The sequence below is a fragment of the Taudactylus pleione genome, unplaced genomic scaffold (genome assembly GCF_031769625.1).
Source record: "Taudactylus pleione unplaced genomic scaffold, aTauple2 ptg000954l, whole genome shotgun sequence".
Taxonomy (NCBI): Eukaryota; Metazoa; Chordata; class Amphibia; order Anura; family Myobatrachidae; genus Taudactylus; species Taudactylus pleione.
The window spans coordinates 12,637-34,969 of NW_028285355.1; the positions used below are offsets into that span (position 1 = coordinate 12,637).

The window sequence follows — 22,333 nt, forward strand, 5'->3', positions numbered from 1 at the left end:
CTAACCCTCCAGCACTCAGATGTGAGGCTCTTGGTACTAGCAGATCGCAGAGCACAAATCTCGATGTGTCCTTGTAAAATGATTTGAGAACAGCAACCTTCCTTTAAATAGTTACCAGAATTAGATCACTGTGCAATGGGGGAGGATGTTTACTGTAGGATCATCGATTCTCCTCACATAATGCTCTAGCAGGCAATCTAGCAATGTTTGCCAGGACATTTTGCACAGGGGCAAAAAGGCCACAGCAGTCTCCTCTGCCTGTGGGGGGGAGCAATCACACTGATCGCACCCCCCCCCCTGGCTTTGCGCCGGGCTGAGGGGCTCACAGCGCCCAACCCCCCCCCCTCCCCAGCGGGCAGATTTATTTTTTTTTTATCCTAAGGGGCGTGGCCATGCCTCCCACTATTAGCCCATGCCTCCCCTCCTACTCGGGCTCGGCGAGGTTCTCAACATCCCTGATTGTGCATGCACGTTGGGGCTGGCCAGGAGGCAAGGACTTGCAGAGATCGCTGGCCCACTCTGGTGGCCGAGATGGTATTACATAAGAGGTGAAGCAGGAAGAGCTATAGCGGCATACTAAGGGCCTGATTCAGAATCAGGGCGTCCGCTTTTTTTTTAAAGCCGGCCTCCTGGCCGCTCGCTAAGCTGTGGGTGCCCACCCACAGCTTCATCGGGCGGCCAGGCGATGGTCGCGATTATCGTGACCATAGGGCTTGCGACGAGACCCTTGTGGTAGGGTCTCGTTCTCACAAGCCCCAGTGAGCTTCCTGCTTCTAATAGAGCAGGAAGCTCACTACTGACATCACGAATGATGTCAGTAGGGCTGTCCACAAACGGCAGGCATTCCTTTCGGGAACGACTCAGTTTGGCCAGCCACCCCCCCCCCCCTCCCTGCCTACAAAATGGGGCGAGCTGTCGAACAGCGTTTTGCTGCGAGCCCCGAGCGAGTGAAGTTCTCGCTCGCTCCGGGGCTCACGCACGCGCAGTGCGCATGCACACTGCCCGGCCATCGACCCGCTTGCGAGCCAATGCGCTCGGGAGCGGGTCTGAATCAGGCCCTAAGTGCCCTAATAATACACCCCTCCCCAGCCACTAAAGCTGCAGACTCTGCATTTCATTACTGACATTCATCCCATTTTTTTAAATAGATGTTACCTCTCAAATTCATCCACAAAAGATGTATCTAGAATCAGGTCTGAATACACGGATAACTTGCGCTTATGACAGAATATTGTATTAATAAATGAACAGTCCTTGATTTATTGTCTTACAGCACAAGCAGATCAATGAGCAGATCTATCGGCGTTAGCTAATGCTTGTGCTATATTTTCAGTTTTAGGCATTCGGTCCTGTGTCTACGTGACAGCGATTCTCAGCCTCTGATGATGAAGCTGCAGTATCTATTTGCTTTTTTAGAGCACAGCCAGGTGAGTGCTCCATATATTGTTAGCTAACAGCATATTATATACCAGTCTCTTGTGATACAGCATGTAGAGGCAGGACCTGATTTTTGGGGGCTTTTAACTCTTTGTTTCTCTGCAGAAAACCTAAACATTGATTACTTTTCAAAAATATTTTAGTACTAAGGGGCCGTCATTGTAAATATTCAAATGCAGCGGGAGGTGTATGGCACAGGGGGTGCCATGCCAGTACGAGGTTGCAGACTGAGGCCTACTCTGCCAGCCAGCTTGTGAGGCCTAGATCTACGTATGTTGACGCAGTAGCTGTCTTTGCCACTCCAGAAAACGGGGCGGACATGCCCTGTATCCGGGAACGCCGGCCACCCGCACCCCGCCTCTTAAATGCCGCTGCCTGTCAATCAGGCAGATGCTTCAAAGGGACTGTGTGCGATTATGCAGGACCCATTTTGCACACTCGCATAGCGGGTCCTGCGCACGCGCAGATTCCCGATAATCGAGAATCTGTGTTCAGCATTGCACTTGTGTACAATCCTGAATCAGGGCCTAAATCCTTTTTGTTTGTAGCCCGTGCAGGGCTTTCAATAACCCCAGACTCAAATAAGCCAATGGTAAAAGCTTATCATATTTAATTAATACGTAATTAATATTTAGAAACAAATCACAACATACAAAGTGACCAGAGCATCAGTGCTGCAGCTATTTTACTGTAGACATGGGCCAACGTGACCATCCTGATATCTGAGACTTTTCCCTCATGAAGAAGCATCTTGTACCTGGCTTCCCACTAATAATACTGAGCAGTTGGGGTACCTAGAGCTTCCGTCCGAGGCTTTATGGTTTATCTTTAGCAATGTATCTGTTTTCATGTTTATGAAGTGTTAGCTTATATTTGTTCCACCTGATTAGATGGAACTCTAGAGCCATCCAATCAGGTACAGACTTCCTCCACAATTCCATGGACAGAGGCTTCTGATTGGTCAGTATTGGTGGGAGGGCTCCCGTTTCAAATGTTGTATAGAAAAATGTGCCGTAAAGTCTAGTAAACCAAAAGACTTTAACTAATCAGTTTGGAGCACATTAATTTGACCTCCAGCACAAATAAAGATGTGATTGAAATTTTATGGGGGATGTGAATCGGAACAACGGCCGTATCTAACACTGTATGCAGCCATCCTACCTGTGCCTCATATGATCCAGTTGTATGGCCCAACCATCGAAATGTTGGATCTTCGAAACTTGGCTGTAAAGGTGCCCACACACATACCGACTTTTCATCCAATTTGGCCGACTTCGACGAATCGTGACGACAGATCCTGTAAAGAATGGCCAAATCATGAGTTTCTACTCTTGATCACGATGCCGATGCTCATCCCCGCTCGTCGTACATCGCATCTTCAGATCTGCTGTGCTGTAGGGCAGATTAGTCAATCTGGGATATAATGCACTGGCTGCACGATAGATCTAAAGTCAGATTGGACATTTTTAACTCCAAATCGTGACCACAGTTGCCTTGGGAGAGTTCAGGGGAAATCGTGTGCATCGGCTGATTGGGAGCAAGTCGGTATGTGTGTGGGCACCATAAGCGTCTGTGGGGAGTAAAGTGGACACAGAGCTGGTTACTCAGCCGTTTTTTAGAGGCCAGATTTGGAATAATGAAAGCCGAGATCTAACGGTTGCCCAGGGTTACAGCACATTCGCCTCTTGCACCATTTTATGAAATAATCATTTTCATGTTCCTCTTCCCCAGCGCCCGGCTGTCTCACCCGAAAGTTTTCTGGCTTCTTCTTGGCCTCCGTGGTTTACTCCCGGTGTTCAGCAGGACTGCTCAGAGTACCTGAAGTACCTACTAGATCGGTGAGTTGCCACATACAGGCATACAGTTTCTTTTTGTTTCTGTTTATTTAATTCATTCTTTTGAAAAAAAATAAACAAAATAGTTTAGTTTATTGAATGTGAAATCACCAAAAGGAATCACAATTGCGAAGTTACAGCAACTCAGCGGGACTGATTCTGAATTGGACGCATCCGCAGAAACGGACGCGTCTTGAGTGGACAAAGCCTAACAAGAAATGAACGTTTCTGGACGGCAACTGGGCGCCTACTATTTGGATGCACAGAACAACTGCGTCCCATGGGGGTGTCATGGGGGTGTCGTGCTTGTTTGAGGCATCGGGACGCAGTTGGGACGACCGTTTCAGCTGCATCTCTTGCATTGGGTGGGTACAAGTGCTGATACGAATAATGATGGCGTTCGCAGAGTGACTCGGACGCATTCAGACGCACCTATACCTGACATAAACTATTAGGTAGGCTGCAGTGGTCCAATTCAGGCCCAATAAGAGCAAACAGGCCACAGACAAGCTAACAAAGAATCAGATACAGGAGGCAGCAACTAAAACAATATAATCCAAATATGGTACCTGTGGTGCAATCTTCCGTATGAAGAGGATAAAGAGAGGGTGAACAGACCAAAGGGGAGAGGGGAAGAAAGGAGGGGGGATGGGCGGATGGGGGCTGGGAGTTTCCTGTTTATGGGTTTTAGGAGACATGAGGTGAATTAACCGAACAGGACCGGTAAACTCCAACAAGTTACAGGTCTGGTCCAGGGGACCCACACATTATTACAGGAAGCAGAGGAGTTCCCCAGGAGGCTTGTGATGTACTAATTTCAGTACATGTACCATAGCGATTATTTCTTATTCATATTAACAAACTGCAATGCCTAACATCATTCAATTTCCCCTCTTCCCTTTTTTAAAGTTCCCTTCCCTGGCTCCTACAGAGGATCATGCCCGGGGCCCTGATAGTGCCCAGACACACTGTAATTTTTACCACAAACTGCAGCAGATTTGGGCCCCTATATGTTTCCCATCTTGCTCGGCATCTGGTCATTATCGCGCATACGTTGACCAGGATTGTTGAGCGCCGTCATTGTCTGTCTAACGGTGCTCTGCGGTCCTGTTTGGCCATGGCGCCCTAAAGGTGGCACCTTCAGATTTGAGCACATACAATATGTATATACCGATATGGTTACACCTAAAGGAGAGCCACTTGCCGTATTTGATGGCCCGGCCAAGCTCCTGGATCACCCGCCACCTTTACACATCGCTGGTGACAAATTTGTAAAAATCAATAAGGTTCTTCTTGAGGCTTATAATAGAACATGCCCATTACCGGTATAATGATGCAGCATTTCCAGCATTCACCTTATTAACGGTCTGACTGACAAAAGATAGAGATTGGGGGTTTCACAAGAGCTGAGGGGGGTTCCCCTAGTGCTGGAACCAAAAAGCAACCCCTTGCTGATCTTTATCCTCATTATTGGGCTGATTCTAAGCCGAATGCTGCTCCAGCTCCGCGCAATTTCTGCAGACTGTGCGTGCACCACAGAAAACAGTTGCACGCTGCACACGTGCTGCACCATAAATACATAGGGTGAAAACACTAACTTATATTTCAATCCCGCACTAGTTATATGATCCTTAATCTATTATATATGAAGTCTCATCTCATTGAAATGTTTATGTTTGGGGATAAACCCCTAGAAATGTCTTTATAATACAAAGAGGTGCTCCCCAAAACTCTTAATAGATTATACAAACACAACACAGAAAAAGAAAGAAGAGTTATTATATTGGGTGCACTACAGACACAGGTATATGATCAGATGTGTCAGATGAACAATTGAACGATTTGAACTACGAACAATTTCTGACTGCATTAAAACATACTTGCCTACCCTCCCGATTTGGTCGGGAGCCTCCCGAAAATCGGGTGCCGCTCCCGACCTCCCGGGAAGGCAGGCAATTCTCCCGGCTGCCGCTCACCCCTCCTATCCCCCCCGCTATAACCCCTGCAACCCCCGCAGTGGGGGGGGGGCCGTGACGCGATTTGCGTCATTTTGGCCCCGCCCCCTGCTTCACAATGTCTATTTTATTGGCATTGTGTGGTGGGGGCGGGGCCAAACTGATGGCCCCGCCCCCACCACGCCCACTCCGCTCCCGCCACGCCCACAAGTGATGCCATCCGACCGGCCACACCCCCTTGTCTCGCCCACGCCCACCCCGTCCTGCTGATCTGGCTGCTCCCTCCCGGAAGGAGCAGCCAGAAAGTCGGCAGGTATGCATTAAAATTAATGGAATCGTCCAAATCTGACTGCAAACACATCAGATGTCAGATATACAAGCGGGAACGCGCATCGTTCATCTGACAAACATGTCAGATATGTCAGATTTTCCTTCAGATATGAACAATTGAACGATTTTTTAAATCGTTATTGTATGCACCATAACTTTCATAGAAATACAGGGTATATACTGCATATATCAGGAAGTTGCATCTAATAAAATAATACACCGGCATAATTGAAATTCTTTTTATCAACGGAATAAAACACCATTATTGGAATATCAATTGAATTTCACCTGTTTATACTGCATATACACAGATTGATAAAATAAAAGGGTTTAAGCCCTGCATGTTATGCATCATTGTTGAACAGCAGCCACAGAATTTTATACATATTCATTTTATTACACTTTATTTCCTACTATTTCACATCTTTCTTTTAAAATACTTTGCCATTATATTGAGTTACCACATTATTTTAATATATACCAATAAAATTGATATTTTAAAATTGTTCATATACCTGTGTCTCTAGTGCACCCAATACAATAATTCTTCTTTCTTTTTCTGTTTTGTGTTCGTATAAATACATAGGGGCCTATTCATCATCACTTAATTTTTACAAAAGCAGGTGAAAATGCACATTTTCACTTGCAATTGTAAAAATTAAGTTATCGGGCCATTCATCAAGAAGGTAAACCAGGAGATATCACAGATATCTCCTACTTACCTTCCTCTCTCGGAATGGCCCGATGTCCCTATACACTAGTATCACAGATATCTCCTACTTACCTTCCTCTCTCGGAATGGCCCGATGTCCCTATACACTAGTATCACAGATATCTCCTGCTTACCTTTCTCTCTCGGAATGGCCCGATGTCCCTATACACTAGTATCACAGATATCTCCTACTTACCTTCCTCTCCCAGAATGGATCGCTGTCCCCATACACTAGTATCACAGATATCTCCTACTTACCTTCCTCTCCCAGAATGGATCGCTGTCCCCATACACTAGTATCACAGATATCTCCTGCTTACCTTTCTCTCCCGGAATGGCCCGCTGTCCCCATACACTAGTATCACAGATATCTCCTACTTACCTTCCTCTCCCAGAATGGATCGCTGTCCCCATACACTAGTATCACAGATATCTCCTACTTACCTTCCTCTCTCGGAATGGCCCGATGTCCCTATACACTAGTATCACAGATATCTCCTACTTACCTTCCTCTCTCGGAATGGCCCGATGTCCCTATACACTTGTATCACAGATATCTCCTACTTACCTTTCTCTCCCAGAATGGATCGCTGTCCCCATACACTAGTATCACAGATATCTCCTGCTTATTCCTCTCCTGGAATGGATTGCTGTCCCCATACACTAGTATCACAGATATCTCCTGCTTACCTTCCTCTCCCGGAATGGATCGCTGTCCCCATACACTAGTATCACAGATATCTCCTACTTACCTTCCTCTCTCGGAATGGCCCGATGTCCCTATACACTATTATGGGGACCAGTCGCGGAACTAGAGAGTGATGGGCCCAGGTGCAAGAATATACTTTGGGCAGTACCCCCAGTAGTGCCCCATATACAGTGCCCCCAGTAGTGTTCCCCCTATGCAGTACCCCCAGTAGTGCCCCTTATACAGTGAACCCAGAAGTGGTCCCCTCTACGCTTGCTACCAGTAGTAGTCCCCCCTATGCATTGCCCCCAGTAGTAGTTCCCCCTATGCAGTGCCCCCAGTAGTAATCCTCCCTATGCATTTCTCCTAGTAGTAGCCCCCCTATACAGTGCCCCCAGTAGTGACCACCCCCCCATACAGTGCCCCCAGTAGTGGCGCCCCCTATACAGTGCCCCCAGTAGCGACTACCCCCCCATACAGTGCCCCCAGTAGCGGCGCCCCCTATACAGTGCCCCCAGTAGCAGCCCCCCTATGCTGTGCCAGTTCCCATGCCCCCTCACACACACACACGCACAAAAACCCCAAAAAACACAACTTGCTTGAATCCCCGCTTCTGCCGCTGTCCGCTCCTCCTGGCTCGCTCTGCACTATGGGAGAGACGCCATGATATCTCTCCCATCACCCGCTGCGGGGGGGTCCGGAAGGCGGAGCTCGTGAGTGAGCTCCAGCTGGCTCCCACCGTGGATGCAGCAGCCAATGAGAGTCTGTCTGACTCTCATTGGCTGCTATAACAAACACACAGCCACCGCTGGCGGCTGTGTGTTTGTTAGTGTGTAGTGCAGACCGCTCTCACTTTGGTCTGCCCTACACTTGTGGGGCACGGGGGAAACTAGCAGCGGGTGCAGCGCCGGCTATAGGCCCCTGCACCACAGCGGGCCCCAGTGCAAGCCACTAGGGCCCACCACAGTGGGGACCGGTGCACGCTAGTTCCAACCCCTGATGGGGACAGAATTAATCAAGCTTCAAAAATTTTATATTTTCAAAGCTTGAGTGCGGGAGCAGTCGCCATCTTCAGATGGCGAATGCTCCCGACACCCGCTCCTTCCCCGGTTCACGAAGAGAGTTCCCTCTGTCCCTGTCCGGCTTCTTCCGCCGGATGTCGGGGCTCTTGTGCATGAGTGACCTGTAGGTCACGCATGCGCACTCCTATCACTGCTTCGAAAGTAGCAGTTAAGAGAATCACTGCTCCAAAAAGGAGCAGTGAAGCCGCTCGCAGGGACAGCTAATTTCGCATCAGCTGTCACCGTGCTGGAGCAATGATGAATTGCTCCGGGAATCCGCGGCGAGCTAGAATGTTAATTATCGGGGACCCCGATAATTAGCATCATGAATAGGCCGCATAATGAGAGCAGCCGGCTCGCTCCTTGCATGGCCGCATCTATCCGCAGGTGAAATGGGCGTTTGTGCGTGGCTGCTGTGCATATACCTTGCGAACACACACAGAAAATATTAATCTTGTGGAAGTGTGTCAAGGGCGTGTATCTAGACTTCCGTGCTAGTTAGAGAGATGTGTACCGAAGCCTGATTCTGAAAGATCTTTACACCTTGCATAACGATACTAACTATGATAACGGCGGCTGCAACCACATGAACAAATCTGTATTTGCATTAGCTAATGATCTTAAATCTGTCCACCGCCGCTGGCCGCGCATTTAGCCTCTCTATGTCCGACTCAGAATGAGACCATGGGGTAAATTTACTAAAGTGAGAGTTTTTAGAAGTGGAGATGTTGCCCATAGCAACATATCAGATTCTACTTAACATTTAACTAGCACCTTCTAGAAGATAATAGCTAAAATATGATTGGTTGCTATGGGCAACAGCTCCACTTCTAAAACTCTCACTTTAGTAAATTTACCCCCTTATGTCTTTATTCCTTCACTCCTTTTAACTATTTATTTTCATGTCAGAATTATTCTTTGTCTGTTTTTGAAAAGTTTTGCTCATGTTTGTTACACGTATGTACTTTTTTTTTTTTTTTCTACTTGAAAGGCTTCATGAAGAGGAGAAAACTGGAAAGAGGATTTCCCAAACATTAGCCCAAACTAGTTTCAGTTTCCAAGTGAAGAAACCACTTTTGGGCAACAAAACATTAGTTGAGCGGATGTTTGGCGGAAGAATTGTAACCAAAATTCGATGTCTAAAATGTCACAGTGTTTCGGCCAGGGAGGAACGTTTCACAGACTTGTCACTCGCTTTTCCCCCAAGTGGCGGCACCACAGCAACAATTCCAAAAACTCCATATCCTGCCGCCATACCAGTAGAAGATATAGGGCCACACAATGATGACACCTCACATAAAGTTCAGGAACGGCTGGCTGCAAACTCTCCAGACCGTGCCAGATGTCAACAGAAGACCGAAGTGCACAGGGGTAAAGCAACGCCAATTGAGACATTAGGATTCCATGGTAAAGACGATCTACTGGAACAAACTGCTTCGGAAGACAAAGATGAAAATAATTGTCCGGTGGTTAGAGCTCGGGATCCACCAGCCGTCACGTCTTCTGAGTTGACAAGTGTAAAAAAAAATCCTCTTAGTCTTTCAGATTTGATAAATCATTTCTTATGCCCAGAGATGCTTACGGCAGAAAATAAATACAGGTGTGAAACCTGTTCCTCGCTACAAGATGCTGAGAAGGTTGTGGAGCTTTCCATGGGCCCGGAGTTTCTCATTCTAACTTTGCTGAGGTTCTCTTTTGACTTGAAGGCCATGAAAAGGAGAAAGATCTTGGACAATGTGTCCATCCCTTTGATTCTCAAAATACCTATCCAAGTACATTCACTTCCGTCAGATGCCTCCGCCAGGGTCCACCAAGCCACAGTCTATGACCTGTGTACAGTGATTGTGCACTCTGGGTTGTCATCTGAAAGCGGACATTATTACTGCTATTCCAGAGACTGCATGAATAGAGATAGTCACAGACCACCCAGTGTTGGGGTTAAGCGATTTGCCACCGACAAGCATCTAGACATGGAGATCCAGTGGTACCTCTTCAATGACACTAGGGTCTCCTTCTCATCATTTGAATCAGTCAGCAATGTAACATCCTTCTTTCCCACCGATACAGCCTACGTGTTATTCTACAGACACAGAGAACATGCTCAGGCTGACTCGGTTCTAGAATCAGGGGCAGGCAAGTCACACGGAGATGTTTCTCTTACCAAGGAACTCATGGAGGCCATTTCTAAGGACAACATCAAGTATTTGCAGGTGAGTTTCAAAGACATGTTCACTCTCAGCCTGGATTAATACTTCGGTGGGCCCGAGGCACTTAAGACATGCGGGGTCCATGTGGTCTCAAATTAAGTTCATAGTGGGCCTGATTTAGAGATGGACGCGGAAGCACCGGCAGCTGCGATGTTATGCAAATGCCACTACTAAGTCCTCACCTTGTGTACATCCCTGCATCTGGATGTGCAGGGAATGAGACGTGCACTTTTAGCCTCCGTAAGCGCTGTAATACCGTTTGGTGCATGTTTAGACGTCACCATCGGTCGCACCCTGGAAACTATGCCCCAAGCTTCATACTCGCTCATTTACTTGCTGTGATGCCGCCACTGGATCAGCACCTCTGTGTTTGCTGTGGGTGGGGCTTGGAAATGCAATTACCCCGCCTACTTCTTGATGCAAAACTTGTCTTCAAGCTGTAATCACCTCCCCTTTTCCTAGCATCCTATCTCAGGGCCTAATTCAGACCCGCTCGCGAGTGCAGGACGCTCGCAAGCGGGTCGATGGTGCCCTAATGCGCATGCGCACGACGGAGGGAGCTCCGTCGTGCACATGCGCGAGACCCGCATAGCGACAGCCAAGCTGTCGCTATGGGTCTCGCACCAAAGGGGGCGTGCTGTCGATGGTGACTGACAGCACGCCCCCTTTGGTGGGCGTGCCGGGGGCGTGTCTGCCAGACGGAGGCGTTCCCATGGGAACGCCTACCATCTGGGTCCGGCCCCACTGACATCACTAGTGATGTCAGTGGGAGTGATTTTGGCTCTGATAGAGCCAAAATCACTACAGGGCTTGTGGTCACCGAGACCCTACCGCAGGGTCTCGTCGCAAGCCCGATGGTCGCGATGGTCTTGACCATCGCAACCATCATCATGGACGCTCGCATAAGCTGTGGGTGGTAACCCACAGCTATGCGAGCGTCCAAGAGGCCGCTCCATTTTTAGGTAGGAGGGCCCTGATTCAGAGCGAGCGCTCTGGTCAGAGCATCTGGCTCTGAATCAGGCCCTCAGTGTTTTTCCCACAGTCCCTCACTCACGGAGGCCTCTCAGGGGGCTGATTCTCGTGGTCACAAAATGCACCTGCCCCCACTATAAGCACTTTTACCAACAAGGTGATCTCATGCAGATGGGGAATTACACTAACAATTCATGCACAGCAGTGTCGCATCTTTTAGTGTTGCCTTCTCGTCCAGTCAACTTAAAAAATTATGCTATTTACTTTTTGCACGTTTACATATATGCACAACTTACCTACCCAACTGCCCCGACAGGAATGCTCTGATGACCTCAAAAGAATAACATCGGAAGCCCGGCATCGAATGGTTGCGGGTGTTTTCGACATCAAATCTAGCGATGCAATGACAACTAGCCATTGCATCACAACCATTTGATAGTATAACTATCACAATGGTTATACTTACACCCAAAAAGGGGCATTCCCATTCGCATCACTGTGGGGCGTGCCCAGCACTCTCCGAGATGCTGGCCTGCCCCCAGGCTCCCCTTTTAATGTGAATGTGCGCATATGTACAACATCTCTTCTCCCGCTGCAGGACAGTTTGGAGGTGTGATTTAGCCATGCTTTCCGATATTTTGGCTGCCCCCTGCGGGAGGAAGCGGCCAGGTCGGCATAGCTGGGGGGGGCATGGCCGGCATAAGGGGGCGCAGCCGGGAATTTGCATTGGGGTCGTGAACGGAATTGGGGGTGTTGCCCCGCCCCTACTACACAATGCAGAGATTACTGTCATTTTGAAGCAGAGGGTACGGTCATGATGACATGAATCGCTGCGGTGGTATGTGTGGCAATTACAGGGGGGCCCAAAGAGGTCAGCGGCCAGCCGCTAAGCTTGCATGCTTTTCCGGGGGCCGGAGCGTTGCCCGATTTTTGGGAGGCTCATGGCCGAATCAGGAGAGAAAGCTGAGCTGCGGACACCACTTTCCGCAGCTGGAAAAAAAAGCCACCCATTGTATGAGCATCCGAAAGCTGCATCTGATGGCTGCCAACCATCGATTTCCTGCTATTCGACAGAAAAAGTACTTCCATCGAATCGGAAACATTGATGGTTGCTAATTATCAGCTTCCGGTCATCTCTACAAAAGAGAGAGGGCCTGATTCTGACCCGCTCGCGAGCGCTCGCAAGCGGGTCGATGGTGCCCTAGTGCGCATGCGCACGACGGAGGGAGCTCCGTCGTGCGCATGTGCGAGACCCAAATAACGACGGGGTAGCCGTCGTTATGGGTCTCGCATCAAAGGGGGCGTGCTGTCGACCATCATCATGGACGCTCGCATAAGCTGTGGGTGGTAACCCAAAGCTATGCGAGCGTCCAAGAGGCCGCTCCAATGTTAGGTAGGAGGGCCATGATTCAGAGCGAGCGCTCTGGTCAGAGCGTCCGGCTCTGAATCAGGCCCTGAGCTTCCACGAAAGAGGGCTAAACTTTGATCAAAGGTGGATGTCTCTAGGTGGCGCATGTCTAAATGTTGGAGGTGTATGTAATATACCTGTAACATATCGTTAAGTGTCCCTAGTATCATAGGAAGCAGTTAGGTACTGTAACATTTATCCTCACCATGATCACTGTATTATGACTGCCTACAGACGTCCCTGTTGTTAGCGCTGTACATGAGGAGGTTTAGCCAGTGACTGCATGGTCTTCTCATAAAGCAACACATGACAGAAGAGGAACATCAGAACAAAGCACTAACTATCATCACATCCAAGATTGTCTGACTTTTCATGAACAATTGCCCTTCATTCAGGACATCATAAATGTGTGCAACCTGGGTGACTCTAACTAATGTGTTAGGCTGCAAATACCTGTGTTCCTATACATAGAATTGTCCATTCTTTTCTAGGAGCAAGAGAAGGAAGCCAGGAACAGGGCGGCCTATCTCTCTCCGCTGCTGACTTCTCCTCTCTGGTGGCAAGACTTCGATAAGGACAGTGACGATGATGCCTCTCCGGGGGGATTAGGATCGGCTGGTGGAGGGGGATCCGGGGCCTTTCATGGTCTTGTGTTTTAGAGGCTCCACATGAGCTATGCACCAGCGGCCTTATGTACAATTATATATACATTGATTGGACTGCGATACATGAGTGAGGCCTCATTTCATACATTCTCTCCCCAATCATTGTCATTTCCCCCGCATCGTACATTAGATTAAGACTCCCTGGCTGTATATTGTATCATGTTCTCCACCTCCATCTGATCTCGTCAGGTTTCATGTCTGGAATAGAACTTCTGACACTTTTGCTTTCATGTATCTATTATGAAGGGGAAGGTGCTGGAAGAGTGATGCAAAATAGACGCAATTGGCATTTATACGCCAGATACACTCTCTGGCTGAGGGTGTCTAACATGCACATTTTCACAGCACATTCTCTATATGTGGAGGACGTAGCCGTCTGTCACCGCCCGAACCTCACTGCTGCATGATAAACTCCATGTCATCGGCTGTCACCTGTATTCCACAGTCACAATGCCCAGCACTGGAAAGTCTTCTGCCCTCCGATCTCACTAAGGCAATTTCCAAGATTCAGTACAGCTTAGACATGGGAACGCTTGGCAGCCTCCTCTCCTAAGCTAATAGGCACAATAGGCAGCTATAGGTCAGAGAAGGAATAGGGCATCTATGTTCCCAGGTGGCTACTAGGACATTAGCCCAACCAACAGACCTAATGGAATTGGCTTCCTCAATCTAAACTTAGAACTCGGAAATCTTTACATAAACTACACAATATTGTAGGTTAGGTTTCACAGCTAAAGTACAAGCAATGTTTATATTCACCAATGTTATTGTGTCATTTCCCGCTATGTAGCCTGTCCCTCCCCTGCCATTTATGTGTAATCTCACCTGACTATGTTATTGTGTCATTTCCCGCTATGTAGCCTGTCCCTCCCCTGCCATTTATGTGTAATATCACCTATGTTATTGTGTCATTTCCCGCTATGTAGCCTGTCCCTCCCCTGCCATTTATGTGTAATCTCACCTGACTATGTTATTGTGTCATTTCCCGCTATGTAGCCTGTCCCTCCCCTGCCATTTATGTGTAATCTCACCTGACTATGTTATTGTGTCATTTCCCGCTATGTAGCCTGTCTCTCCCCTGCCATTTATGTGTAATCTCACCTGACTATGTTATTGTGTCATTTCCCGCTATGTAGCCTGTCCCTCCCCTGCCATTTATGTGTAATCTCACCTGACTATGTTACTGTGTCATTTCCCGCTATGTAGCCTGTCCCTCCCCTGCCATTTATGTGTAATCTCACCTGACTATGTTACTGTGTCATTTCCCGCTATGTAGCCTGTCCCTCCCCTGCCATTTATGTGTAACCTCACCTGACTATGTTATTGTGTCATTTCCCGCTATGTAGCCTGTCCCTCCCCTGCCATTTATGTGTAATCTCACCTGACTATGTTATTGTGTCATTTCCCGCTATGTAGCCTGTCTCCCCCCTGCCATTTATGTGTAATCTCACCTGACTATATTAGTGTGTCATTTCCCGCTATGTAGCCTGTCTTTCCCCTGCCATTTATGTGTAATCTCACCTGGCTATGTTATTGTGTCATTTCCCGCTATGTAGCCTGTCCCTCCCCTGCCATATATGTGTAATCTCACCTGTCTATGTTATTGTGTCATTTCCCGCTATGTAGCCTGTCTCTCCCCTGCCATTTATGTGTAATCTCACCTGACTATGTTACTGTATCATTTCCCGCTATGTAGCCTGTCTCTCCCCTGCCATTTATGTGTAATCTCACCTGACTATGTTACTGTATCATTTCCCGCTATGTAGCCTGTCCCTCCCCTGCCATTTATGTGTAACCTCACCTGACTATGTTACTGTGTCATTTCCCGCTATGTAGCCTGTCCCTCCCCTGCCATTTATGTGTAATCTCACCTGACTATGTTATTGTGTCATTTCCCGCTATGTAGCCTGTCCCTCCCCTGCCATTTATGTGTAATCTCACATGACTATGTTATTGTGTCATTTCCCGCTATGTAGCCTGTCCCTCCCCTGCCATTTATGTGTAATCTCACCTGACTATGTTATTGTGTCATTTCCCGCTATGTAGCCTGTCCCTCCCCTGCCATTTATGTGTAATATCACCTAACTATGTTATTGTGTCATTTCCCGCTATGTAGCCTGTCTCTCCCCTGCCATTTATGTGTAATCTCACCTGACTATGTTATTGTGTCATTTCCCGCTATGTATCCTGTCCCTCCCCTGCCATTTATGTGTAATCTCCCCTGACTATGTTATTGTGTCATTTCCCGCTATGTAGCCTGTCCCTCCCCTGCTATATATGTGAAATCTCACCTGATTGTTATTGTGTCATTTCCCGCTATGTAGCCTGTCCCTCCCCTGCCATATATGTGTAATCTCACCTGACTATGTTATTGTGTAATTTCCCGCTATGTAGCCTGTCCCTCCCCTGTCATTTATGTGTCATCTCACCTGACTATGTTATTGTGTCATTTCCCGCTATGTAGCCTGTCCCTCCCCTGCCATTTATGTGTAATCTCCCCTGACTATGTTATTGTGTCATTTCCCGCTATGTAGCCTGTCCCTCCCCTGCTATATATGTGAAATCTCACCTGATTATGTTATTGTGTCATTTCCCGCTATGTAGCCTGTCCCTCCCCTGCCATTTATGTGTAATCTCACCTGACTATGTTATTGTGTCATAAATGCTCTAGGTCAGATCACCTCACACGCTCATGCAACACAATCACACAACGCCTTAACTAAAATAAAGACAGAGACATTGCGTTGGGTGAAATGGGTCAGCTTTTTATTAATACTACGGTAAACTATTTAAGCGAACCTATGTGAGGGAGAAAAATGGTGGTGGGGGCTTGGATTGCCTATTATGCAAAGCGACATAACAAACATAATGTAAGAAAAATAACAAATTAGCGGGCCTGAAAAGCCCACCCAATCAAACCTCGGGACCAACTGCCCCCTCGTTTCCTACAACTCGCAGGGTGTTGGCCTTCTGCCTGACCCTGCGGGGATTGCAACTTGGGGGGCCCCCGTGCCAGTGAGGGGGACCGTACCACCTGGACTGGTGGTACTGACGACGCCCTAAAGTCCGCCCCAGCCGCACGGGCAACCCCCCAGGAATGAACTAAAGCTATCAAGACCTCCACAAAACTATAAGTCCATACAAGACCGGCCGCCATACCTAAGCCGACATCAACTAGAAACCTTATCAACTAAGGGAGGGTTGGTGGGCAATCTCCAGAAGAAAAGAGGGAGAATGGAGTCTAACTTACCCAGAAATCTCCAGCTCAAACTCCACCCCCCCATAACCTGTGCTAATTGGCTAAATCACAGACTCTAACCACTCCCTTCTAACTGAGGACTGCTAAACCCATTTTGCATTGCAGAGCGTGCCCAGTGACAGACCAGAGGTTTATGTCACTCCTGTCATACAAGGATGACCTCCGTGGTCTTAAACGCTCTAGGTCAGATCACCTCACACGCTCATGCAACACAATCACACAACGCCTTAACTAAAATAAAGACAGAGACATTGCGTTGGATGAAATGGGTCAGCTTTTTATTAATACTACGGTAAACTATTTAAGCAAACCTATTTATTTATTAAATTCTTAAACCTAATAATGTGAGGGATAAAAATGGTGGCGGGGGCTTGGATGGCCTATTATGCAAAGCGACATAACAAACATAATGTAAGAAAAATAACAAATTAGCGGGCCTGAACAGCCCGGCCAATCAAACCTTGGGACCAACTGCTCCCTTGTTCCCTACAACTCGCAGGGTGTTGGCCTTCTGCCTGACCCTGCGGGGATTGCAACTTGGGGGGCCCCCGGGCCAGTGAGGGGGACCGTACCACCTGGACCGGTGGTACTGACGACGCCCTAAAGTCCGCCCCAGCCGCACGGGCAACCCCCCAGGAATGAAATAAAGCTATCAAAACTATAAGGCCACAAAAACTATAAGGCCATACAAGACCGGCCCAACAGGACAAAGTCCGCCACCGCCACCTTAACTACCCTCCAGCTACTGAACTAAACATCTAAATTCCTCAGACAGAGAAACAAGTTTATGGAAAAAATCTCTAAACCTCCTCTAGATAAATGGACCCCGTCTGGTCTAAATAGCTGCCTTTGTGACACCAAGATATTATCATGCCTGGCTACTGCCCCTCTGCTGGCAGCAAGGGCTCTACCAACCACTGAATTAATCCTCCTTCTCGACATCTCTATGGCCCTAGGGCTCCCAGCCCCTCTCCAGACAAGTCTGGCCACAATTTCAGACCATACGATCCTGCAAAAAGGCCAAGCCTCCACAAGCGCAATCAACTCTCTCCTGATAGTCATCCTCAAGTCAAGGCATGTCCTGTCAGTTAGGTCATTCCCCCCCTGAATGGATGACCAGGAAACGGGGGTACCCAAACCTGGCCACTGAGTCCCTGAGGACCTCCTGCAATTGCGCCCAACGCATACCCCGGTGCCCAATCCACCGGATATGCGGCATCTCTGGTAACTCTCGATTAGACAAAAGCACCACAGACCTTGCCAACCAAAAAATGTAGGAATGACCTACAACCCAAATGAAAGTGTCATCAAGCTGACATCCTGGCAGGAAAAAAGTAAAATAGATAGATTAATATAAAAGTTTTGCAGGTATGGTTAAAAGCAAATTATGTAAGATTTTGAGAGCTAGGGGATATGTCAGAAATAACACTAGGCCTATTTAATGAAAAGCCTATTACCTAGCATGAAGGGTGATTGGGCAGAAAAAATGGGGGGATTCCAACTTGGCCTGAGGCAAAAACACAAAACTTCCACCGGCCGGCATGAGCCTAGGTTAAAAACCAGTGATAAAACAAAAATTCCTAGACCCCCACCTAGGGCGAGTAGCTAGTCCCCAAGTTGGGATGAGCGAAAGCTCGACACCGGGCGTAACATAAGGCAACAACAGCCAGCTCCGAACCAACGCAGCGCCTGCCGGCCGGCCATGCCCCCATCATATCATAGATCCTTTCGGGCCAATGAATGATTGGACGGGCCGTAATTCTGAGGCGTCGACCCAGCAAGCAGGTGCAACCCTTCATTACCCCTGACCGAACAAAAAATTAAATTAAATGGGGAAAGGCACTAGGTACAGCCCTCCCATGAAGCCGCCGAAACTTGCCGGCGACCCACTAGAGGACCACCCCCAGTGACCCCCCCCCCCTTTGTTGCCAACCAAAGATGTGGGGGTTTTGCCGCGTTGCACCCTGCCCACTGCGTTCTGTTTACCAGACGTCTGGAAAAGTGGCAAAGTGGCCCGTCTTTTGTCGTAGCTCACGCCGCCACCTCCGCCATCCCCTCTGGCAAGGAAAAAACGCACGCTGGCCGTGTCTCACAGCCCCCAAAAACAGATGTACGAGTAAGGTAAAAATTTTGATCTTACCTCGCGGCCTCTCCCTCAATCGGCTCCACCTTTCCCACGACGAGAGGTAAACCCTGAAGGTCCCAGGGGCCAGGGACCGGGATGCTAGGGCCTCCATGCTGTACGAACCACCTGCCAGACATAATCGGGACTTGAATCACCGACCATGTTTGCCCAAGGGGCAAGTCTCCTAAACCTTGCCCACTGAAAACGTGAAAGAGCGTCAGCAACATCATTATTAGTCCCTGGAACATGCCTGGCGCGAAAATCGATATTAAATTGAAGGCAACGCGATATAATTTGCGCAATTAGTCTAATGGCGGGCAGACCCTCCGCTTTCTGTCTATTTAGCGCTTCCACTACCCCCATATTGTCGCACCAAAATATAATCGCCCTATCTAGCAATCGCCACCCCCATAGCTCCATCGCGACCATGATAGGGAAAAGCTCTAATAATAGCATGTTCTTGGTCAAACCATCTGCTATCCAGCTGCAGGGCCAAGGAGCAGCGCACCAAGATTTTCCTAGCATCGCACGAAACCCCAAAGCCCCAGCCGCGTCTGTGTACAGCTGCAATGTGACGTTTGATACCGGGGGGGCTTGCCAAATGCGAATGCCATTAAAATTAGTTAAAAAGGAATCCCAAATAACTAGATCTCACCGAATTTCGCTAGGTAATCGCAGGAAATGATGCGGGCTTCGAGCCTTTTGCGTCAGTCTTTCAAGCTTCCTGCAGAAAATCCTTCCGACTGGAATGAACCTGCACGCAAAGTTGAAAAGACCCAACAGCGACTGGGTCTGCTTTAATGTCAGCTTACCAACCGACAGGGCCAACACTATTTCATCCTGCAATCGCTGCACCTTTTCTACCGGCAAACAACAAAAACCCGCAACCGTATCGATTTCAATACCTAAATAGGAAAATCTTGAGGTGGGTCCCCCTGTTTTGTTTACCGCGATGGGAACCCCAAAATCGGAAAATAGCTTAAACGTGTTTTCAAGCAACTGCGCGCACCTGACGGAATCTCGTGGTCCCACTAAAAAGAAGTCATCTAGGTAGTGTGCAATACCCGGTTCACACGTCTCCCTAAACAGGCACCAGTGTAGGAAGGAACTAAATTTCTCGAAATAGGCACACGAAATCGAGCAGCCCATGGGCAGACATTTATCAAAATAAAAACCGTCGTTGATCTTGAACCCCATTAGGTGATAAACCTCCGGGTGCAGGGGAAGCAGCCTAAATGCGGATTCGATGTCAACTTTACACATCAGCGCCCCTTCCCCGAAAGAACGAACCAAGTCAAGCGCGTCATCAAAAGATTGATAGACCACGTGACAAAGTTCATTGAGGATAGCATCGTTAACTGACAGACCACTCGGGTACGAGAGGTGCTGAATAAAACAAAAGTTTCCCTGGGTTTTTTTGGGGACCACTCCAACCGGTGATGAAACCAGACCCGGAATTGGAACTTCCGGGAAAGGGCCAAGGATCCTACCCAACTCTATTTTTTTATTTACCTTCCCTTGTAAAATCAACGGCATGTCATGAGCTGATTGAAGGTTGCGACCAGAACATCCTCGCACCGTAGCTACTATCGGAAGCCTAAACCCTACCGTAAAACCTTCGCGCAAGAACGTGACTACGTCCTGAAGCGGGTACGCCTCTAGCCATGGTGCCATGGCCCTTACCCTGACAGGCGTGGGGGCCCTGCTTAGAATGGTGGACTTACTTGGTAGAGGGGGCACTGGGGCCACGGCTGGCACTACCTCCTTTTCCCCCTGACAGGCCTCCGGAACCTTTTGAGCAATCCTTAATTGGGTGGGGGCCACCGCAACAGATGCAGGTGTGTCGAAAACGACAGCGCCCGCCCAATGCGCATTGCCCATTGTTGAAGGCAAAGCACTTGCCATGCTCCGACTTGGGACCCGCCCCACGCGCCGATCCTCCCCCTGGTGCAGCTGACTGGCCCCCGAAACTCCTCTGTAAGGGTGCCGCCTCCATTTGCGTGCGCTGTGGTTGTGTGACATCCACAAAAATCTCGACGTCTTTTGTCCCGAAGTCTATAACTTCCCTACCATGCTGCTTACGACGAAATTCTTCGTCATACACCCGCCATGCGCCGCCTCTGGAGTTGGTGAACATATCATGAATTAAGTACATGTACCTAATCACGCGCATGTGCTCGTCGGGACGTGTCTCCAAGTAGCAAGAGGCAAAGATATACATGTTTTTTAACCAAACATGATAGGACATGACAACGTCGAGGGCCGACCCGCCTTTTTTCTTCGCGGATACCCAAGCTCTTTTTCCCCGGGTGGTCAGCGCGAATACGTTGACATAACGGCCGCGCCTGATCCGGTCCCGGATCCTGGGCCAAACCCCACGCAGCACCGCTGTATTAGAGCATAAGACTCCCTCTGAACAATCCAAATTCACTGACATGCTGCAGCTGGACGAACGGTGCTTGCGCCTATATCGCCTGGACCTCTTCCTGCCAGCTTGTCGTGACTCCTCTGAGGAATCAGAGGAGGTGGAGGAAAGACTACTTGTTCCCTGCTCTGACCTATGGCGCCTTTGCTTCTTGCTTCGCTGCGCTGGTGCTTCCTGACTACTACTGGAGCTACCGATCCAGTCGGGATCGATGGAAGACTCACCATCCAACTGACCAGCCGCACCTTCTGCGACCGTGGCTAGGGGCCTTTCGCTTCTGTCTTGATGCTGCATCATCGAATCCAATAAGCTTTCTCCTGCTGGAACACAAACAATGTTGTCTTGTACAGAAATTGATCGCCCCTGGCCCAGGGGTTTGTCCATGCCTGTACTATCCAAACCTTGATGCTTTCCTGGGGGCGCCCGGGGACCCGAAGCGCCGACAAACTTATCCGCCAGCGCTGCAACGGTTCCGTCGCCCCCTCCCGAAGCCGTCTGAGTGCTGTTCTGAGACAATAAGGGCGCTAGCGCAGAGAGCAGTGATGCGCACAGAGTGGATACAGTCTCTGTGCGCAGCACTGCATGCACCGCGGATCCAGCTGCGGATACTGCCCGGGGCGCTGTGAACCTGCGCACCACCTCCGCATAAGACCCGCGACTAAAACCCTGCGCAGGCACACCTTCCCCCACCCTGTCCGTGGAACCAGCACAGGGCGGGGTACTATCCCTTTCAGACACCCCGCAATCGATGGAAAAGGACTCACTGCTGTCAGAGGGGGACGTAATAACCCCCTCGTCCCGCAGATGGCGCACATTTTATCCCCTTCCATCCCGCCTAGCAAAACCGCAACCGGCACTGCTTTGAGCATTCCGGTCCCCAATAACCCCAGCCCTAATGGACTGCGCGCCGCTGTGGCCCGCCGGGCACGCTGTACGCTTTGACACACGAGACCCCATGGGAACGGTTGATCGAGGTGGGGGGGAGGCGGGCGCGATCCCCCTCCGCCTAGATGCGCGCGCAGGTGGGGATGCAGGCACCTTGGCCGCTCCCCGCTGAGAAGCAGGTCCCTGTTTTTTGCTCCTGCCGCTAGGTCCGGCGTGCGCCGTGGATACTGCGCTATGCATAGGAGGGGAAGGGGCCGCTCCCATCCTACTGCTGTGCCTCTTGGCCAGGGATGCGGACGGCCCGTCGGCACCCTGGCCAGACGACAAACCAGCTACATGCGGTGATGCGCGTGGCGCTGGCCGTGCGGC

At 49.2% G+C, this 22,333-nt stretch overlaps 2 protein-coding genes across 2 annotated transcripts; one reads left to right on the plus strand and one right to left on the minus strand.

Moving 5' to 3' along the window:
- Positions 1-1,333: 1,333 nt before the first annotated feature.
- Positions 1,334-13,264, plus strand: LOC148473215 (ubiquitin carboxyl-terminal hydrolase 35-like; the record flags this gene model as incomplete). The annotated part of the gene is made up of 4 exons (XM_088459937.1): positions 1,334-1,427; positions 3,169-3,275; positions 9,010-10,228; positions 13,097-13,264. Coding segments are annotated over 4 exons (1,588 nt in total), but the record flags the coding sequence as incomplete, so codon positions are not given.
- A 7,110-nt stretch (positions 13,265-20,374) lies between these two features.
- LOC148473216 (uncharacterized) lies at positions 20,375-21,373 on the minus strand. Its single transcript, XM_088459939.1, has one exon. The coding sequence runs from the start codon at positions 21,371-21,373 to the stop codon at positions 20,375-20,377; it is 999 nt and encodes a 332-aa protein (XP_088316065.1).
- Between the last annotated feature and the right edge of the window lie 960 nt (positions 21,374-22,333).